This window comes from Colletes latitarsis, chromosome 3 (genome assembly GCF_051014445.1).
Source record: "Colletes latitarsis isolate SP2378_abdomen chromosome 3, iyColLati1, whole genome shotgun sequence".
In the NCBI taxonomy this organism is placed as follows: Eukaryota; Metazoa; Arthropoda; class Insecta; order Hymenoptera; family Colletidae; genus Colletes; species Colletes latitarsis.
Genome location: NC_135136.1, coordinates 32,522,207 through 32,537,818, shown reverse-complemented (window position 1 = coordinate 32,537,818; position 15,612 = coordinate 32,522,207). Strand labels below are relative to the sequence as shown.

At 31.1% G+C, this 15,612-nt stretch overlaps 4 protein-coding genes across 6 annotated transcripts; 2 read left to right on the top strand and 2 right to left on the bottom strand.

Moving 5' to 3' along the window:
- Positions 1-458: 458 nt before the first annotated feature.
- Pen-2 (presenilin enhancer, gamma-secretase subunit) lies at positions 459-1,405 on the bottom strand. Its single transcript, XM_076763031.1, has 3 exons — positions 1,145-1,405; positions 965-1,069; positions 459-673 (listed from the first exon to the last, which is right to left on the bottom strand). Exons 1-3 carry the CDS (start codon positions 1,203-1,205, stop codon positions 534-536), a joined length of 306 nt encoding a protein of 101 aa, XP_076619146.1. The 5' UTR covers positions 1,206-1,405; the 3' UTR covers positions 459-533.
- Positions 1,406-1,598: 193 nt separating this feature from the next.
- On the top strand, positions 1,599-5,098 carry LOC143340748 (transcription factor YY2). 2 transcript variants are annotated; one of them, XM_076763029.1, is made up of 3 exons: positions 1,599-2,250; positions 3,809-4,364; positions 4,440-5,098. In XM_076763029.1, exons 1-3 carry the CDS (start codon positions 1,764-1,766, stop codon positions 4,552-4,554), a joined length of 1,158 nt encoding a protein of 385 aa, XP_076619144.1. In that variant the 5' UTR covers positions 1,599-1,763; the 3' UTR covers positions 4,555-5,098. The 2 variants fall into 2 exon arrangements, with proteins under 2 accessions (XP_076619144.1, XP_076619143.1); XM_076763028.1 differs by having other exon boundaries at positions 3,770-4,364.
- Positions 5,099-6,310: 1,212 nt separating this feature from the next.
- Positions 6,311-8,479, bottom strand: U2af38 (U2 small nuclear riboprotein auxiliary factor 38). The gene is made up of 5 exons (XM_076763030.1): positions 7,981-8,479; positions 7,812-7,899; positions 7,531-7,597; positions 7,135-7,423; positions 6,311-7,051 (listed from the first exon to the last, which is right to left on the bottom strand). The coding sequence occupies exons 1-5, from the start codon at positions 8,022-8,024 to the stop codon at positions 6,814-6,816; spliced, it is 726 nt and encodes a 241-aa protein (XP_076619145.1). The 5' UTR covers positions 8,025-8,479; the 3' UTR covers positions 6,311-6,813.
- Positions 8,480-12,159: 3,680 nt separating this feature from the next.
- Positions 12,160-15,278, top strand: Pll (serine/threonine-protein kinase pelle). Of its 2 annotated transcripts, none has more exons than XM_076762588.1 (4): positions 12,160-12,481; positions 12,554-13,177; positions 13,259-13,698; positions 13,898-14,062. In XM_076762588.1, exons 1-4 carry the CDS (start codon positions 12,367-12,369, stop codon positions 13,925-13,927), a joined length of 1,209 nt encoding a protein of 402 aa, XP_076618703.1. In that variant the 5' UTR covers positions 12,160-12,366; the 3' UTR covers positions 13,928-14,062. The 2 variants fall into 2 exon arrangements, with proteins under 2 accessions (XP_076618703.1, XP_076618701.1); XM_076762586.1 differs by having other exon boundaries at positions 12,161-12,481; positions 13,780-15,278.
- The last annotated feature ends 334 nt before the right edge of the window (positions 15,279-15,612 follow it).

Below are 15,612 nucleotides of genomic sequence, written 5' to 3'. Positions count from 1 at the left end.
TTTTAAATCAACAATATGACCAATAATCAGTTTATAACTATTATTTATTAATTCTTATACTAGAATGTATAAAAACCATGCAAGCAAGATCCAATTATGTTCATTAATGAACACTTCTGTTATCAATGGATTGACAAAGTTTTTCCAATAAAATTTAAATTAAACTAAAATTAAAACTACATGACTTTTCTGGTTTATCATAAAGGCAACTGGAACAATTATTAGGAACTTCTATGTTCATCAATGGACACAGGGGAAATTCTAGCATAAATATCATTGGGTTGGAGTTATAAATAATGGATATCTCTAAGGACTATCTCCAAAGGAGTTCCCTTTTTTTGCAACTCTAATAATAGAAGTATACAGGGAGAAGGTATCTGGTATGCTGAGTGGTTCACATCAGGAGCAGTGAATATCAAAGATGCAAGGTATTTAGGTCATTTAATTTATCAACAGTCTAGACTTTACCAATTTAATTGAAGCTTACTGTGGTTACAAATTAATAATTAAATAAAAATAATTTTATCACAATGTTATGGAACACCCATAGGAATTATGTAACTAATAGAATCTGCAAATTCACCCCATGCTGCTCTTTGTGTTTGAAATGTAATGATCCATGCTAAAAGAGCAGCCGACCATAAAGCTGCTCCTATAGCAGAGAATATCACATCTGAAAATTTGATTTAACAAAATATTTGTTATATACATATATACATATATGAATTTACATACAAAAGCTAATATCAATTTAAATATAAAACAGAATTTACAACAATCAAATAGCATAATATTTTTTTAGTAATACTTCTAGCTTGATGTTTGTCAACATATATTCTATACTTCATACAAATTCAATAAATAATAAAACAGTAGAATGAATTTATATTTTTCTCTTCTAAAACATAATAAAACTTCATTTTGAGCTTGTACAGACTGAAATAGATAGTAAATAAAAACTTACATCTTTTGATTAGCTTTTGTTCTTCGTAATGCGGCGCGATGAAAGCTTCTTTGGCAAACCAAACAGCATTTACAGCCCAAAGAAACGGCAAAAAAACAAATCCAGCTGCGAAACAAACAAAATATTTATATATTTTTATATAAAGAATAGAAATATCATAACTAAATGCATATCACTTACCACGAAAATACCATTTACAAAGATATAATTTTTTGTCATTTTTTGTCTTCGATAGGTCCATCGTGATAACAATCCCAAATTAATAACCTATATTTTTATTTTAAAGATTCGGGTCTGTGCATACAATATAGTTCTATATATTGCAAAGATATATCGGTGTACGGTTAAAACAAATAATTAAGGCATTGGGAAAAATTTGTAAATAATACACAAAACACATTTATGATAAGTCAAACTAGAACCAAAGTTTGTTCTACACTGAATATGTTACTCACATTTCCCAGAAGATGGCATAACATATATTAAAAAGAAGAGGAAGGGTACGCTTTAATGGTTCTCACAAGAAGCATACTAAACGCATAACAAATTTAAAAAATATAAGCTATATTGTAAAACGTAGTTATTCATATTACGCTATTATAACTCATAAATGATGTTTAGAAACTATGCGTAAAATTAAAAAGAAAATTTCAAAGAAAGAATCGCTTACAAAAAAATAACGAATTCTGAATGAACACCACTTTAGTAATCGTAATGGTGGGAGTGAGTCACGTGATCAGCTAACTTACCGCCCCGCTTGTCGCGCGAGTATCCGGGGCCAGCCATTTTGATTAGTAACATGGCGTCAGCGGAGATTAATATGGCGTCCTCGGACATAATAACCGAAGTGGAGATTCAACCAGATATCCAAGAGGTTGAAATAGAAACAATACCGGTGGAAATACCCTGTGAGACCGTAGAAACTACCATCGAGGGAGAGGATGGGCAGCCGATGATAGCTCTTCAACCACTTCCAGAGCCAGGACGCGAAGAAATCATACTACAGACGCAAGAAGAAATCGTCGGCAGTGATCCACTAAGCGTATACGATCAAATCCCAGTTCCAGAGAACGATATTTATGTCGAGTCGAGTCCTGGACCATCGAGAAAAGGTCCCAAGAAGGCCAGAAAGAGTGGTGCATCGAGATTCAGAACGTCCGATCATACGATTTTTGGGGAAATGGGTTCGGAAACGAAGGCTAGAAAGTGGGAGCAGAAGCAAGTGCAAATCAAGACGCTTGAAGGTGAATTCTCGGTGACGATGTGGGCCTCAGGTACCGACGACGGTAAGTCTTATGTTTGTTTCTAACCTTTCGATAACTAAAATGAAACACACCGAACTACTTGGTCGAAAATCTTCGCAACGAGTATCTCTCCGTGTACACTGCTGGTACGCACTTCCGGTGGACTTGAATCAATACCGTGGTTTTCTTATGGGATCGTCAAGTTCATCTACAGTATGCTTTCGGTTTTTTTTTTATTATCAACGATTTCGTTGACAGTTTGCGTTGTTTGTTTTGATCAAGAGAACGCCATTATGCTGCCAGGGGGCAGCCATATTTTGAAAATGGCTTCTTTTACGTGATCTATCCTCTCGAATGATAATGGCGGAGATGTACTTACAGCAGAAAGAACAGAACTCTTACGCTCACGATATCTTTCTTAAATACGCTACTTTATTTGATCCTTCGCTTTTTTCCTTTATCTATATAAGTTTTCGCACATTTCTATCGAATAAAATATTTAATTCCTTGTTTTATGAGGCGAATTATTTAAATATTCGATTTATTCTTTCAAATATAAAGCGTGTTTTGACTTCTTACGTCATTCAATGTAAAATCCATAATTTTTTGTTGAGTATTCACGGATACTAAAAACACCTTCAAAATTACAGTAATTGTGACTTTAATTTTTCTTTTCACAATTCATGCAGTTGGATGCTTCAATTGCAATATAGATGGAATATCATTTAAAAATGAAAGTATAGTGGAGATTCACAGGCGCACAAATCGACCTCATCTTTATCGCGCTTCTTTATTATATATATGAATAATTGGATGTATGCAATAAATCTATCCTAATACTCCTATAATATAATAGAATAGAATAGGATTTACAGATTATATTCGATAAATTTTTTAAGTACAAATTAATTTCTGCTTTTAACTGTTGATAATTTAGAGTTCGTAATAATAATAGCAATATAAAAGTCGAATTTTTCCTAGGTTGTTCATATGTTTTATTAAAACATAATTTTGAAGTTAATGATCAACTACATTTTGTATTAATTTTTTGGATATAAATTAGTGTTTTTTTATTATATGTAATTCTTCATGTAATTAATATTTCTGTATTTGAATGTTCGAAAATAATTTTAAAAAATTTGTAAATGTTTTATATTTTTTGATAACTTATATTCTTTGAGCAAACAAAAGATTCTTAAATATATATATATATATATACATATTAAATTATTTGAATAGATATAAAAATAATTATCTTAAACTTTGTATTTCTTTATGAGCCTAACACAAATATAAACTTCTCTATTTTTATTTAAAATGTAATTTATATTATTGATAAATAAAAAGAGATTGATTATTAAATTGTTAAATATGTATATATATTTTGCTGGTCTTTTCATTTTTACATTAGATACAATATTACATTAAGAAAAATAATGTTTTATGTTGTTATGTAATAAAGGTTTTTACTAATAAATATAAATAAAAAATACACAATTTTCGTAACCAAAAATAAATACAGTAGCTTTTGTTTGGGACTGCTTGTTTGTTATTGTTAAAGGGAGTGTCCTATTAGCTCCTCACCTGGTGGATGTTCCAGATGAAGGCTCAAATCCAGAGCCTGATCCAGACTACACAGAATACATGACTGGTAAATCCAATGCCAAATTCAATCATTCTGGGAGCTCCATTTCTGATGGAATGCCTGGTCTTGACCTTTCGGATCCAAAACAGCTGGCAGAATTTGCTAGGCCTGGTCACAAATTGAAAGTACGCAAGCCACCTGTTTTAGATGGTGTTGAGCGTACTATAGCCTGTCCACATAAAGGATGCACAAAAATGTTCAGAGATAATAGTGCGATGCGTAAACATTTGCACACTCATGGGCCAAGGGTACACGTATGCGCAGAATGTGGCAAAGCTTTTGTTGAAAGTTCAAAATTGAAGAGGCACCAGTTGGTTCATACAGGAGAAAAGCCTTTCCAATGTACATTTGAAGGATGTGGCAAAAGGTTTAGTCTTGACTTCAATCTTCGTACTCATGTTAGAATTCATACTGGAGATAGACCTTATGTTTGCCCATTTGATGGATGCAGTAAAAAATTTGCACAATCAACGAATTTAAAGTCACATATATTAACACATGCAAAAGCCAAGTAAGAATATATTTTTGTTTCGTATATATCAATTTAAGTATTTGTCATATAAAAGGTGCAAATATTAATTTACAGGTCACGTAATGCTATTGGGAGACAAGTACAACAAATACAACTTCAACAGCCTCAGTTTGTTCAAGTTGAAGTTGCGGATGTGGATAACCAACAGTTCATTGTTTATGCTGATTAGCCCCCCTAAACAATGATCTCATATCCTACTAAACCTACTATGGAGTATCGTAATCATTAATTAGTAACCTAAACAATGTAAATATTTTCACGATACAACAAGTGATGCGGGCAGGACATTACAGAGAAGCTGTTAGTTATCTTAAAAGATGAAATTAATTAATCGATTTATACCTCTGTGCTTAGACACAAAGTAAATGGATAACACGAGCACTATACTACCACAAAAATAAAATAAACTATGCTAAGGAAGATAATTCTTATCTTCTGAAACATATAAGGTAGAATGTTGCGCACTGCTCAATCTCATGTCCGAGTAACTAAATGATACCTAGTGCGCTGTCATAATGAAACTGTATATATTTATACGTAAAGTAAAATATTGTATACAGTATATTTTGGAGAAATTCTGATGAGAATAAACTACAAAATACGTCTTTTCCGTCGGACTTAATTATACCACTTTAATATACTTTTTACACTATATAATGGTAATTGTTAATAGTCATTGGAAAAAAGGAAGAAACATAAATGCGTCTATTGTATATTATAGTTTAATGTCCGCAAGATATGATACCTTAATTCCTGTAAAATTATTAAGATGTTTTTAAGTATTGTCTATTAAGATAGACACTGAAAACATTGTAAGATCAAATGGATGCGTTTAATATTGTCGGCATTAAAAAAAAAAGCGATTAATTCGAAAGACGTACGTTGACATAATATATTTTATCCGTGATATTCACGAACACATTGTGATGTATACATGTGCATCGATGCAATGACATTAACGAAGTTGTTAAGAAATTCGTGTCATTTCGAAGTAAGAAGCAATAGTTTATAGATAGATTTATAATATCGACTGTATTAAATGGCGATTGCGTGCATCCCATTACATCGTTATTCATTAACATTCGCATATCACAATTTTATACATGCAGCTACAACGTTAAAACATATATCTACAATTCGATCTATATAATAATTTCAACATTATTTATAAAAGGAATTTGGATAATTTATTTAAATCGTGTAAAGTATATTCTTTCATAAATATTTCCTTACAGCTATGTATTTCATTTATATGGCTGTATTCATTTATCGAAATGTGAAATACTTCTTAAAGTGTTTCTTGAAAGCTCATTTTCCAAAACATGACTATACGATTTGTTGTATAAGACTACAATCTTGAATTTCTTTCCTGTCAAATAACTTTTGGCTTTTATTTGTTTTGTATATTCCAATAATTTCACGCATTTTCTATGTATAAGATATTTCTACGAGTTGTAAACATTTTAAATTGATAAATTTCCTTTTATAATAAAACATGAAACATTGATATAAATTCTGCCAGTGTATAACATACAATGTAATTTGGCCTATATAATTAGAGATGTTTGCTTGTGGAAAGAAGTTTGAGAAATCTGTAGAATTTTGAATGTCTGGTGGAAAAATAGAGACTTAGTCTGATATTGATCTGCTAATAAATATTTTTTATCGACACTATACTAGGAGCATTCAGCATAATTTCTTGCACATTGTAGTAATAATTGCTTCATGTTGGAAGTAATGTTAAATATAATGTGAGATATATAAAACTGTCTTGTGTTCGAATACTACTGGTGTGTTCATATTATGTAATAATTTTCTCATTTGAAGTTTATACCAATGGATTTAAAAAATAAGTAAACATAACTTTCAAATTTTTTTATTTTTATTATTACACATGCAAAAATTTTTTTATACTGTGATAACTTTATACAGTCACAATGTTCACATATAAAGATTTACTAATGCAATGGAAATTATTATAATTCAGTTTACATTCAAGCATATCTATTTATAATCATATAGTAATTTAAACAAATTTCAGTGAATACAAAGAAAATTTTTTATGTTAATATTAACATATAACATCTAGAAAGAAGAAACGTTTACTATATTTTTAACGCAATTATGTACTAAACAATTTCATCTTATTTAACTCTTCAATCGTCATATTCCGAAAGTAATTGTTTACATTAAGTTTTATCTCTATTTTAGAAAAGTACATCTTTTAAGTTTTCCTTTATTAATTTGATACAACTTATTGCTTAAGGGCAGAAATTAACGTTTCCAGAAAGTGTTACAGAATTAATGAACAAAAGTTTAAAAAAATGTATTAGCGAATACATTTTGTTTGACAAGATAGTCAAAAGATTAACAGATCCATTTAGATCATTTTATTATGAAGTATTATTACAATTGGAAATTAGTATAATTAATACCTCCCGGATCGACCATCTCGGCCCTTATCGTCTCTACCTTTTCGACGATCTTTAGACCTGGACCTTCTGTCACGTGAGCGTGATCTTCGCTTGCGATCACGGCCGCGGGATCGTGAACGTGATCTCGATCGACCTTTGCCACCTTTCTTTCGACTATACAAATAACGTCTTAATTCTCGTGAAATAGGTTTCAAATGCATAAAGTTACAAAATCCTGAGCGCGTACATTCTCTGAAACAATATTAAATTTTGTACTAATTGCAATATTTCATAATCAAATATTTAAAAAAATATTATTTTATATGCATACATACCCCATTTCATATTGACGGCAACAAGCTTCTCTAAAGTCAGTAACTGGTGAAAGTTCAGCATAAACTGGTCTACCACCAAACCATCTATTGTTCAAATCATTTACAGCTCTTTCTGCATCCTCTTCCCTCCGAAACTTGATGTAAACATTTCCAACTAAGTGATCTCCAAGATTATCACAAACATTCATTTCCTCTATTTCACCATATTTATCCTCGCATTCAACAAAGACATCTTCAAAGAAGTTATCATAATGTTCTTGCATTTCTTCATCAGATACATTGGCAACCACTAAAAAATAATATTTACACAATTAATTTTACAAATTATTGTTTTCATTAGCATCAATTTTTTCCCAACAACTATGTGTGAAACTGTACCACTAGTATTAAACTCACAATGAGATCCATCTGCACTTTTTGCTGAATTTTGAGGGTTTACATAAAGATTCTGTAATAAGCATGTCTGAAACAAACATGTCTCTATGTTAGTTTATTCAACCACATTAAGAATATATGTACAATCAATAATTTTCACTTTTCAAATTTCAATTATTGATAAAAGTTTAAGAATAAATAAAAGAAAATATAAAACGAGATGTTTAAGAAAAATAGATCTATAACTTTGGAGTAGTTTTACAGAAATAAAAAAAATAAAAGGTTAAGGATAACTTTTTTACCTGACTGAAAGTTGGTTTATTATGAATTCGTGAGCATCGATCTCCATGTCGACAGGCACCGATTTTGAAATAAAATGAACAATTTACTCTGTAAAAATGAAGAATCGTAATAGTGTTGAGATTTAATATGAAAAATTCAAACACGTACCAATTAAATAATAAAACTTACTTGTCTTTTTCAGTACCAAAAATTGATGCCAAGTATTCTGCCATTGTTTATTTTTTCTTGGTATTTAAAAACAACGATGTTATGGTTTCTAAAGCGTGCAAAGAGCCGCTTTGCCACAACATATACAACGTTTTGCGTGCGACTCCGATTTCAAAATGGCGTATGCGGTGTTATAAAACGCTCACTTAATAACTTTGCTAGTGATTATTGAAGATTCAAAATTTTTCCCTTAGAGGGCATACAAATTTATTGTTCTGTAAAACTTCATTATACATATATGTATGCGATTGCGTGTGTAAAGCGAGTTCGTATTGGAAATATCATAAAATGACAGACATCAAGAAACCAGAAAATTTATGGTTCCAGATAGAGAGCGAAAGCTGTTTCAAAATCTGATTGGCAGTATTCTAAATTGTAACTACAAAACCAGCGTGGCCAGATTTGGTATCATTGAGTGCATCGACGGCAACACTAGTAACGACGAACCTCCTTAGCATCTAACGAAGCCGTGGGAAAAGCCTACATATCCTACGCACGAACCATATTACGTGAGCTTGGCAATTCGCGCAACTTCGGGAAATCGAGAAAGAAGGCCAGTGCGAGCCTTTCCTTCTTGATTTTGAACAGCTGAAGTCCGTCCTCGCGTCAATAGCACAATTTCGAATCTAGAATACCCAGGTATTTTTACGTTCCAATCCATATAAGCACATATATATAAGTAAACTCCATAATGAAAAAAAATGTACACGGAAATACACGTTTTAAGACTCCCTGATCATGATTTAACTGTTGAAAAAAAAAGAAATTATTTTTATTATTCCTATGAATGAGCATATGTATACATATGTATGTTATTAATACGATTGAGTATAAACAGATGATTTTGCTCATGTTCATGTTCAAAGGAACCAGAGTTGTTCGTTCTGATCGCTATTTGCGAAAGATCTTTGTTCAGTAAGAGATGTTCAAGAATTGTTCCGTACCAAAGTTCTTAAGTACCAGAGTTGTTCGTAACATGAAAAATATGATTTTATTCATCTTGAAAGAAACCAGAGTTGTTCCTTTTGACAGCTGTCCTTGAAAGATCTCTAAATCAGAATTTGACTATGCTGCGTAGGTGCCACTCTCGCTTGACCATCTTCGATCTTAATTGAAATTAGATTTGTTACTGATTACAGTTACGTCCAGCCAGTCGCAGAGTTTTTACAGGAATGACTTAGAAGCAAGCGTGCCCATATTTATAACTTCGACGTCGATGAGTTATCCCCACCGCCGGGCTCCGTGCCAATCAGCAGCGAGTGGCTGCGATTGGTCGACAGTTGCTACAGAAATTGTATAAATACCACGCTCCACTGACGCCCGCGACAGTCATTAGTTAACCATCAAGCAAAACGGATCAAGAAGTAAGCTCAAAATTTTCATTGAAGATTCCCATTGATTCAAGATCGAAGATGGTCAAGAAGATGCTAAATTGTCAAAATGCTGCAAGCAGACAACTCGGGGTTCTTTCAAGATGAAGATTGAAAAAGACATTTGTTGGAACAACTCTGGAACAAAACTTGAACATGGTTTATAGGGAACAACTTTAATAATGAGATTCAACATCTCTAATACGAAATAACTCCAAAATAAAATTGAACATGATATATTTGCCTATATGTATAGGCAAAAAAGATACAAATAAAAATTCAATGAAATATTAAATAAACATTCCTTGTTATAAAATTAAAGAATTATTATTTAAAATAATAGAATACTTAGAAAATACATAAATTGTTTGAAAATAATTTCTAAAGTCTTACTTTATAACCTATATTCAAATGATTTATTTGCAAAGTTTTGTATTATTTCAAATAATAATGCTTTAATTTTATAACAAAGAATGTTTATTATTAGTCCTTTCGTAGACCAAACAGTCTTAACTTATACCCTTAACCCCACTGGAGACCACTGGAATCGTCAGCGGTACTCGATCGCAAATTTTTTGTTTCAGTGAACCACTAAGTTCTGCCCACTGGTAACTATTTGTCGACAAGAAGCAAATCTGCACCCTTCCTTCGTATTATAAGTATATAAAATTTACCAGTTTATTTTATTTGATTTTTAAGTGTTAATTAATTCTTTATCTATGATTCTTTTCTCATTTCAACATTATTTATTTAATCAGTTTCATTGTGTCGATATTTATTACATTGTATGAAAATACTAATGAAATATTGTGTTGTTTCATGTATCATGGTTTTCATTTGTATACTAATATTTTACTAATATACTTTCATTGATTATTTTGCTATTTTTACTTTTCACTTTCATTTTGTGAATTTTTGTCTGTTCTACTGGTATAGGTAACTCTTTGTTGGATTTTGTTATTTCTGTCATTAATTAATATTTTTATTTTGTTCATTTGTTATTTTTAGGGTGTTAATTAATTCTTGACCTATGATTCTTTTTCTATTTCAGCATTATTTCTTTAATCAGTTTAATTGTGTTGATATTTATTACATTGCATGAAAATACTAGTGAAATATTGTTTTCTTTTATGTGCCATGATTTTTATTTGCATTTTATATTTGAATCTGCGATTAATTAGTACTTTTATTGTGTACATTTGTTACATTTGACATTTATTTTTAAGCCGATTAGACATAAACCTCATCACGAATTTTAAAGGTAAAATTCTTTTTATTTTAAAATCCTCCAAAATATTCGCATGGAATTTCAGGGCAACATTTCTAACCTCACATTACATTTTCGGAAAAGAATTTTTTTCTCGAAAATGCGTAGGGCTCCGGGGGTATGTCTGTTAACCAAAAATGATTGTAATTGACCCCCGCAACCGAAAATAATTTTTTCAGAATGATTTGAAATATTTTAATTTCGCCGAAAAATTTGTCTACCTACTCGAATTTTTTTCTCGAAAGTGCGTAGGATTTCGGGAGTACGTCTATTAACCAAAAATGATTGTAATTGACCCCCACAACCGAAAATATTTTTTCCAGAATGATTTGAAATATTTTAATTTCGTCGAAAAACTCAGCATTTTTTTTTCATTATGATACATTGCTTATATACGTATGTGTGGCGGTCAGATTTTGGCCACACAGCGTTAGTTTTCGCTTGCTGACTCGTTTGGTTGGCTGGCTCGAGTATTTAAATTAATCTCACTATCTATTGCTTGAATTAAAGAACTGTAATTACATTCCACAAGACGGTAAAATCAGATGTAAACGGAGATAATTATGTGACCAAAATTTCATTGGTCTGTTATGTTGACCTGATGCTTTTGTTTGTAGGTTTAATGCACAATGATTTGGAATATTTTTATTTTTGTTACTTTATTTAATATTTTTTCTTATTAACATAGTGCATATATTTTTTGTTCAGTATCCCTGCTGTAATTGTAATACAGTGTTCTTAGATGTGTTACGCATTTGCATGACGTAGGGTTTATGTACATACAGCGGCGCGACGGGAAATTGCTGGAACTGGTTTTCTCACCATCGAAGCTGCGATTTGAGCGAGGGAGATTCAAACGAAATCGCGTATTGTAATGCGTAGTATTATTGTAGGAAATTCAACGCGAGGAAATCCAGGCACAAACCGAGCATTTGTAGACCGTTGACGATACTTTGTGCATACAATGTAGTTTTGACCGTTAGAGGTAGGCTGTATGCTTGTGGCGCGGATATGTGTGTGTGTGAGAATCGCTCGGTTGGCCATGTCGCCGGTTCTCGCTCGAAGGATCGGGAATTCCATGGCACGCGCCGAAAACTTGGCAACCGGGGAAAGGAAGAAACAAACGCCGATCGGGACGACTGGATATATAAGACCGAGCCCGCGTGGCCGGGGCTCTCTCAGTCTATACGAGCTAACGTGTTGCGCTAGAGAACGTTTTTCAATCGCTACTTAGAGAATCTAAAGAACAATACTGAATAAAGTTGTTAAAGTATTTTTAACGTATTGAGTTGTTTGATTTCCGCGCGCCTCGCCGAGCAGAGCGGTTCAGCGCTCCACGGGCACCGTCCCACGACCCTATTTCCCTACATCACCGACCACGTGATCGCGGTACAGATGCGATTCAGGATACAGATTTTTCAGTCAAGTGTCCTGACCGAGTCAAAATGGGTATCATATATAGGCCCATATTTGACTATATAGAAAATAATTATATTTAATAATATGATATATCTATATCTATAATAATAATATACATCGTTTACAGTGTTACCACATCGGTGCACCCAGTGTCCGGTCTGGTAACACTGTAAACAATTTATATCTAGTGACTTTAAACGAATGTATATTTACGTTTAGTATGAGTTGTATGTAATAATTTTCCTTACACAAGTATAATTGTAGTTTATAAGGAAAAATCTGTTATACAATATGACTTCATCAAGCTGCCCAGATAAAATCAAATATATTTATCAATTACCATTTTTCGAACGATCGGAATTTTGCAAAATACTTAATCAAAATGACAAGTGGGAAGAGCTAGCTGGTATATTATAGAGATTAAACATTTAACATTATTCACGTATGTTTCAATATATTACTAATAGTTTTGCTACAGGAACATGGATGGAATATGATGTATTGACAATACAATGTTTGCGAAAGGAAAAGAATCCAACCGACGAATTGTTAACAATGTGGGGCCATCATAATCATACAATATTGGAATTGTTTGTTTTATTATCTAGAATGCAACATTATCAATCTATGGTGCCTTTAAAACCATTTGTTGAAGTTAAATTTCATAAGTTACTTTATAATGGAGAAGGTAACCTTCAGAGAGTTCTAGGGAAACGACTCAATAAAAATACTAAAGATTTAAAGATAGGCACACAAAATTTTAATCAAGTCGTACCACCAGAACCAAATGTACCAAAACTTATTATTAAATCAAACACCAAGGAAGAATCTCTTAAAATATTAAACCAACCTATGCAAGCTATGCAAATTGGAATTTCTCCAAGTAATTCCAATAACTTACTTGTTGCTTCTCTGGCAGCAGGCTATCCTTTGCCACCTTCTGCACATAATGAATCTAGTAATGGAAAACATAATGATATAACTATTCCTCGCACAGAAGCGACCCTACCACATGCTACTTATAATGAATTATCCATAGCTACAAATGAATGGAATAAGCATAATATACTAGGAAAAGGTGGTTTTGGAACTGTATATAGAGGTATAGGAAAAAATAAAACTATGAATTTATTTAATCATTAAGTTTATTATATGTACAGTATATCAGTTATCTATTTTATAGGTACTTGGAAAAATACAGATGTTGCTATTAAAAAGATAGAAAAAAGAGGAGTTGATTCGGATGAAAGTTATATACTACAGCTTCAGCAATCACTTAGGGAAATAAAGATTTTAAATTCTTGTCCACATGAAAATATTTTACCATTATACGCATATAGTTTGGATGGTAGAGCACCCTGTCTTGTATATCAACTAATGAAGAATGGATCTTTGGAAGACAGATTATTAGTGAAACAGAAAAGTCAACCATTAACATGGATACAGCGTCACGAAATTGCTAAAGGAACTGCTCGTGGTTTACAATATTTACATACAATTGGAGGAAAGCCCTTGATACATGGGGATATAAAAAGTGCTAATATTTTACTTGACAAAAATTTTGAACCCAGAATTGGTGACTTTGGCTTAGCAAGAGAGGGCCCTGAAAAAGATTCCATAAAAGTAATTTTTTCTGTTTAAGAAACATGTTGCTATGAAGTAAATTTGATAACCTTTACTATTTACTTGTAATATTTTTTCTAGGTGAGTAAAATTCATGGTACTAGACCATACCTTCCAGAAGAATTTTTACATGGACGAAAATTATCTACAAAGGTAGATACTTACAGTTATGGTATAGTTTTATTTGAATTGGCTACAGGTTTGCCTGCTTATGATGAATCCAGGTTAGAAAACAAATTTCTGAAAGATTTTATTGACAGCTGGGAAGATAGAGATCTTCCTTTATTAATTGATAACAAAGCAGGTGAGAAAGACAAACAGGTTTATAATAATTTAATGGTTTTGGGAAAATGGTGTGCTAATCGCATGGCACAAAATAGGCCTGAAATGGATTATGTATTTAAAAAATTGAATGATTTATAATTTTATTGTGCTTTTATTTCTACTATAAATTGTAGGAAGATATTATTTGTTGTTAAAAGTGCATTTAGAATATTGCATACCGTGTATAGTTTGAGAATATATAGGATGAGTTATCAGATATTACTGATATTAAAAACAAGCAAGTTATTCCGGGCAATAAAGTTAGATGGGACACCCTGCACGCACACACCCATAAACACGAAAGTATATAGTCATTCTTGATTTTCGTTTTATTTTGGCATGTATTTAGAATCACCTTTAGAAGTTTCTGATATCTATCGTGTGAAACGTTTGATATATTCTGATAGTATGTACTCTGTAAATGATATTACTTTTGATATTGTAATATGTATTTTATTGTTACATTATCACATACGTTTTTATTTAACAAGCTATTACCGATTCCTATGGAATTCTTCTCTGTAATTTTGTCAAATTGCATGGCTTGTGTTAGTTTTGTCGTCGGCATAAGTTTTACTTCATGAGTTATACATAATTTGTAAATACTCTTTTTATTTGTACTTTGTGTAAGCAGATTTTATTTCATTTTGTAGTATTTACACTTAAACTGTAGAACTATTCACAGAAATGTATGTATTTTGTATATAATAAAAATATTTTTTAAATAAACATCGACATTGTTAAATAAGTATACAAAATATCTGTAATCTTATGTATTTAAGCATAAGAATACAAAGAGCGTAAAAGTGATGGTTTTAGTAGTTTTGAGTAGAAAAGAATTGGTATAAGTATAAAATGTTTTTTTAAATTTTTGTTCAAATTATCAATTGTATCCCAACTCTTTTTTTTTGGATATAGAAAATTATGTAGATAATTATGTTCTATATTGATATTCATTAAGGATTTAAGTAAACATGAAAGTAATTTAGGCTGTATAAAGACATGTAAGATTAAAACAAATACGTAATAAACTATATTTTAAATTTTTATTATGAAATTTTAATCATCAGTATATAGACATATAAGTGTATATATTTTTTCTAAAATTTGTACAATATGTAGTTTTAATTTCATATTTATGTCTCTATACAATGATAAATTGACTACATAATATGAATGACATTATGGTAATGAGGAATGTAATACAACAATAAAATGAAATATTGTATTACAATTTTTTTTTTTTGTCTATATGTTGGATGATAAATAAAAATAGATGCAATGTTTTATAGAATTATAAAATACAGATTCCTTAAAAAAAAGCTTAAATATTATTCAACTTTCTACTATTTATTTAAAATACTATTTATTTACACACTATTTATTTAAAACATTTAATATATTAATGATAATGTTATTATGAAACATACTGAGTGTGTTTTTTAAACAAATCATATGGTATAAAAAAATGATAATAAATTAAAAATAGCATGATATACAATTTGAATTGCATTAAAAAAAATCTTTAAACTATACTACTATAAAAACTTTCCAAACTTTTGTTCAGATTTCATTAATTGTAATGTGTAC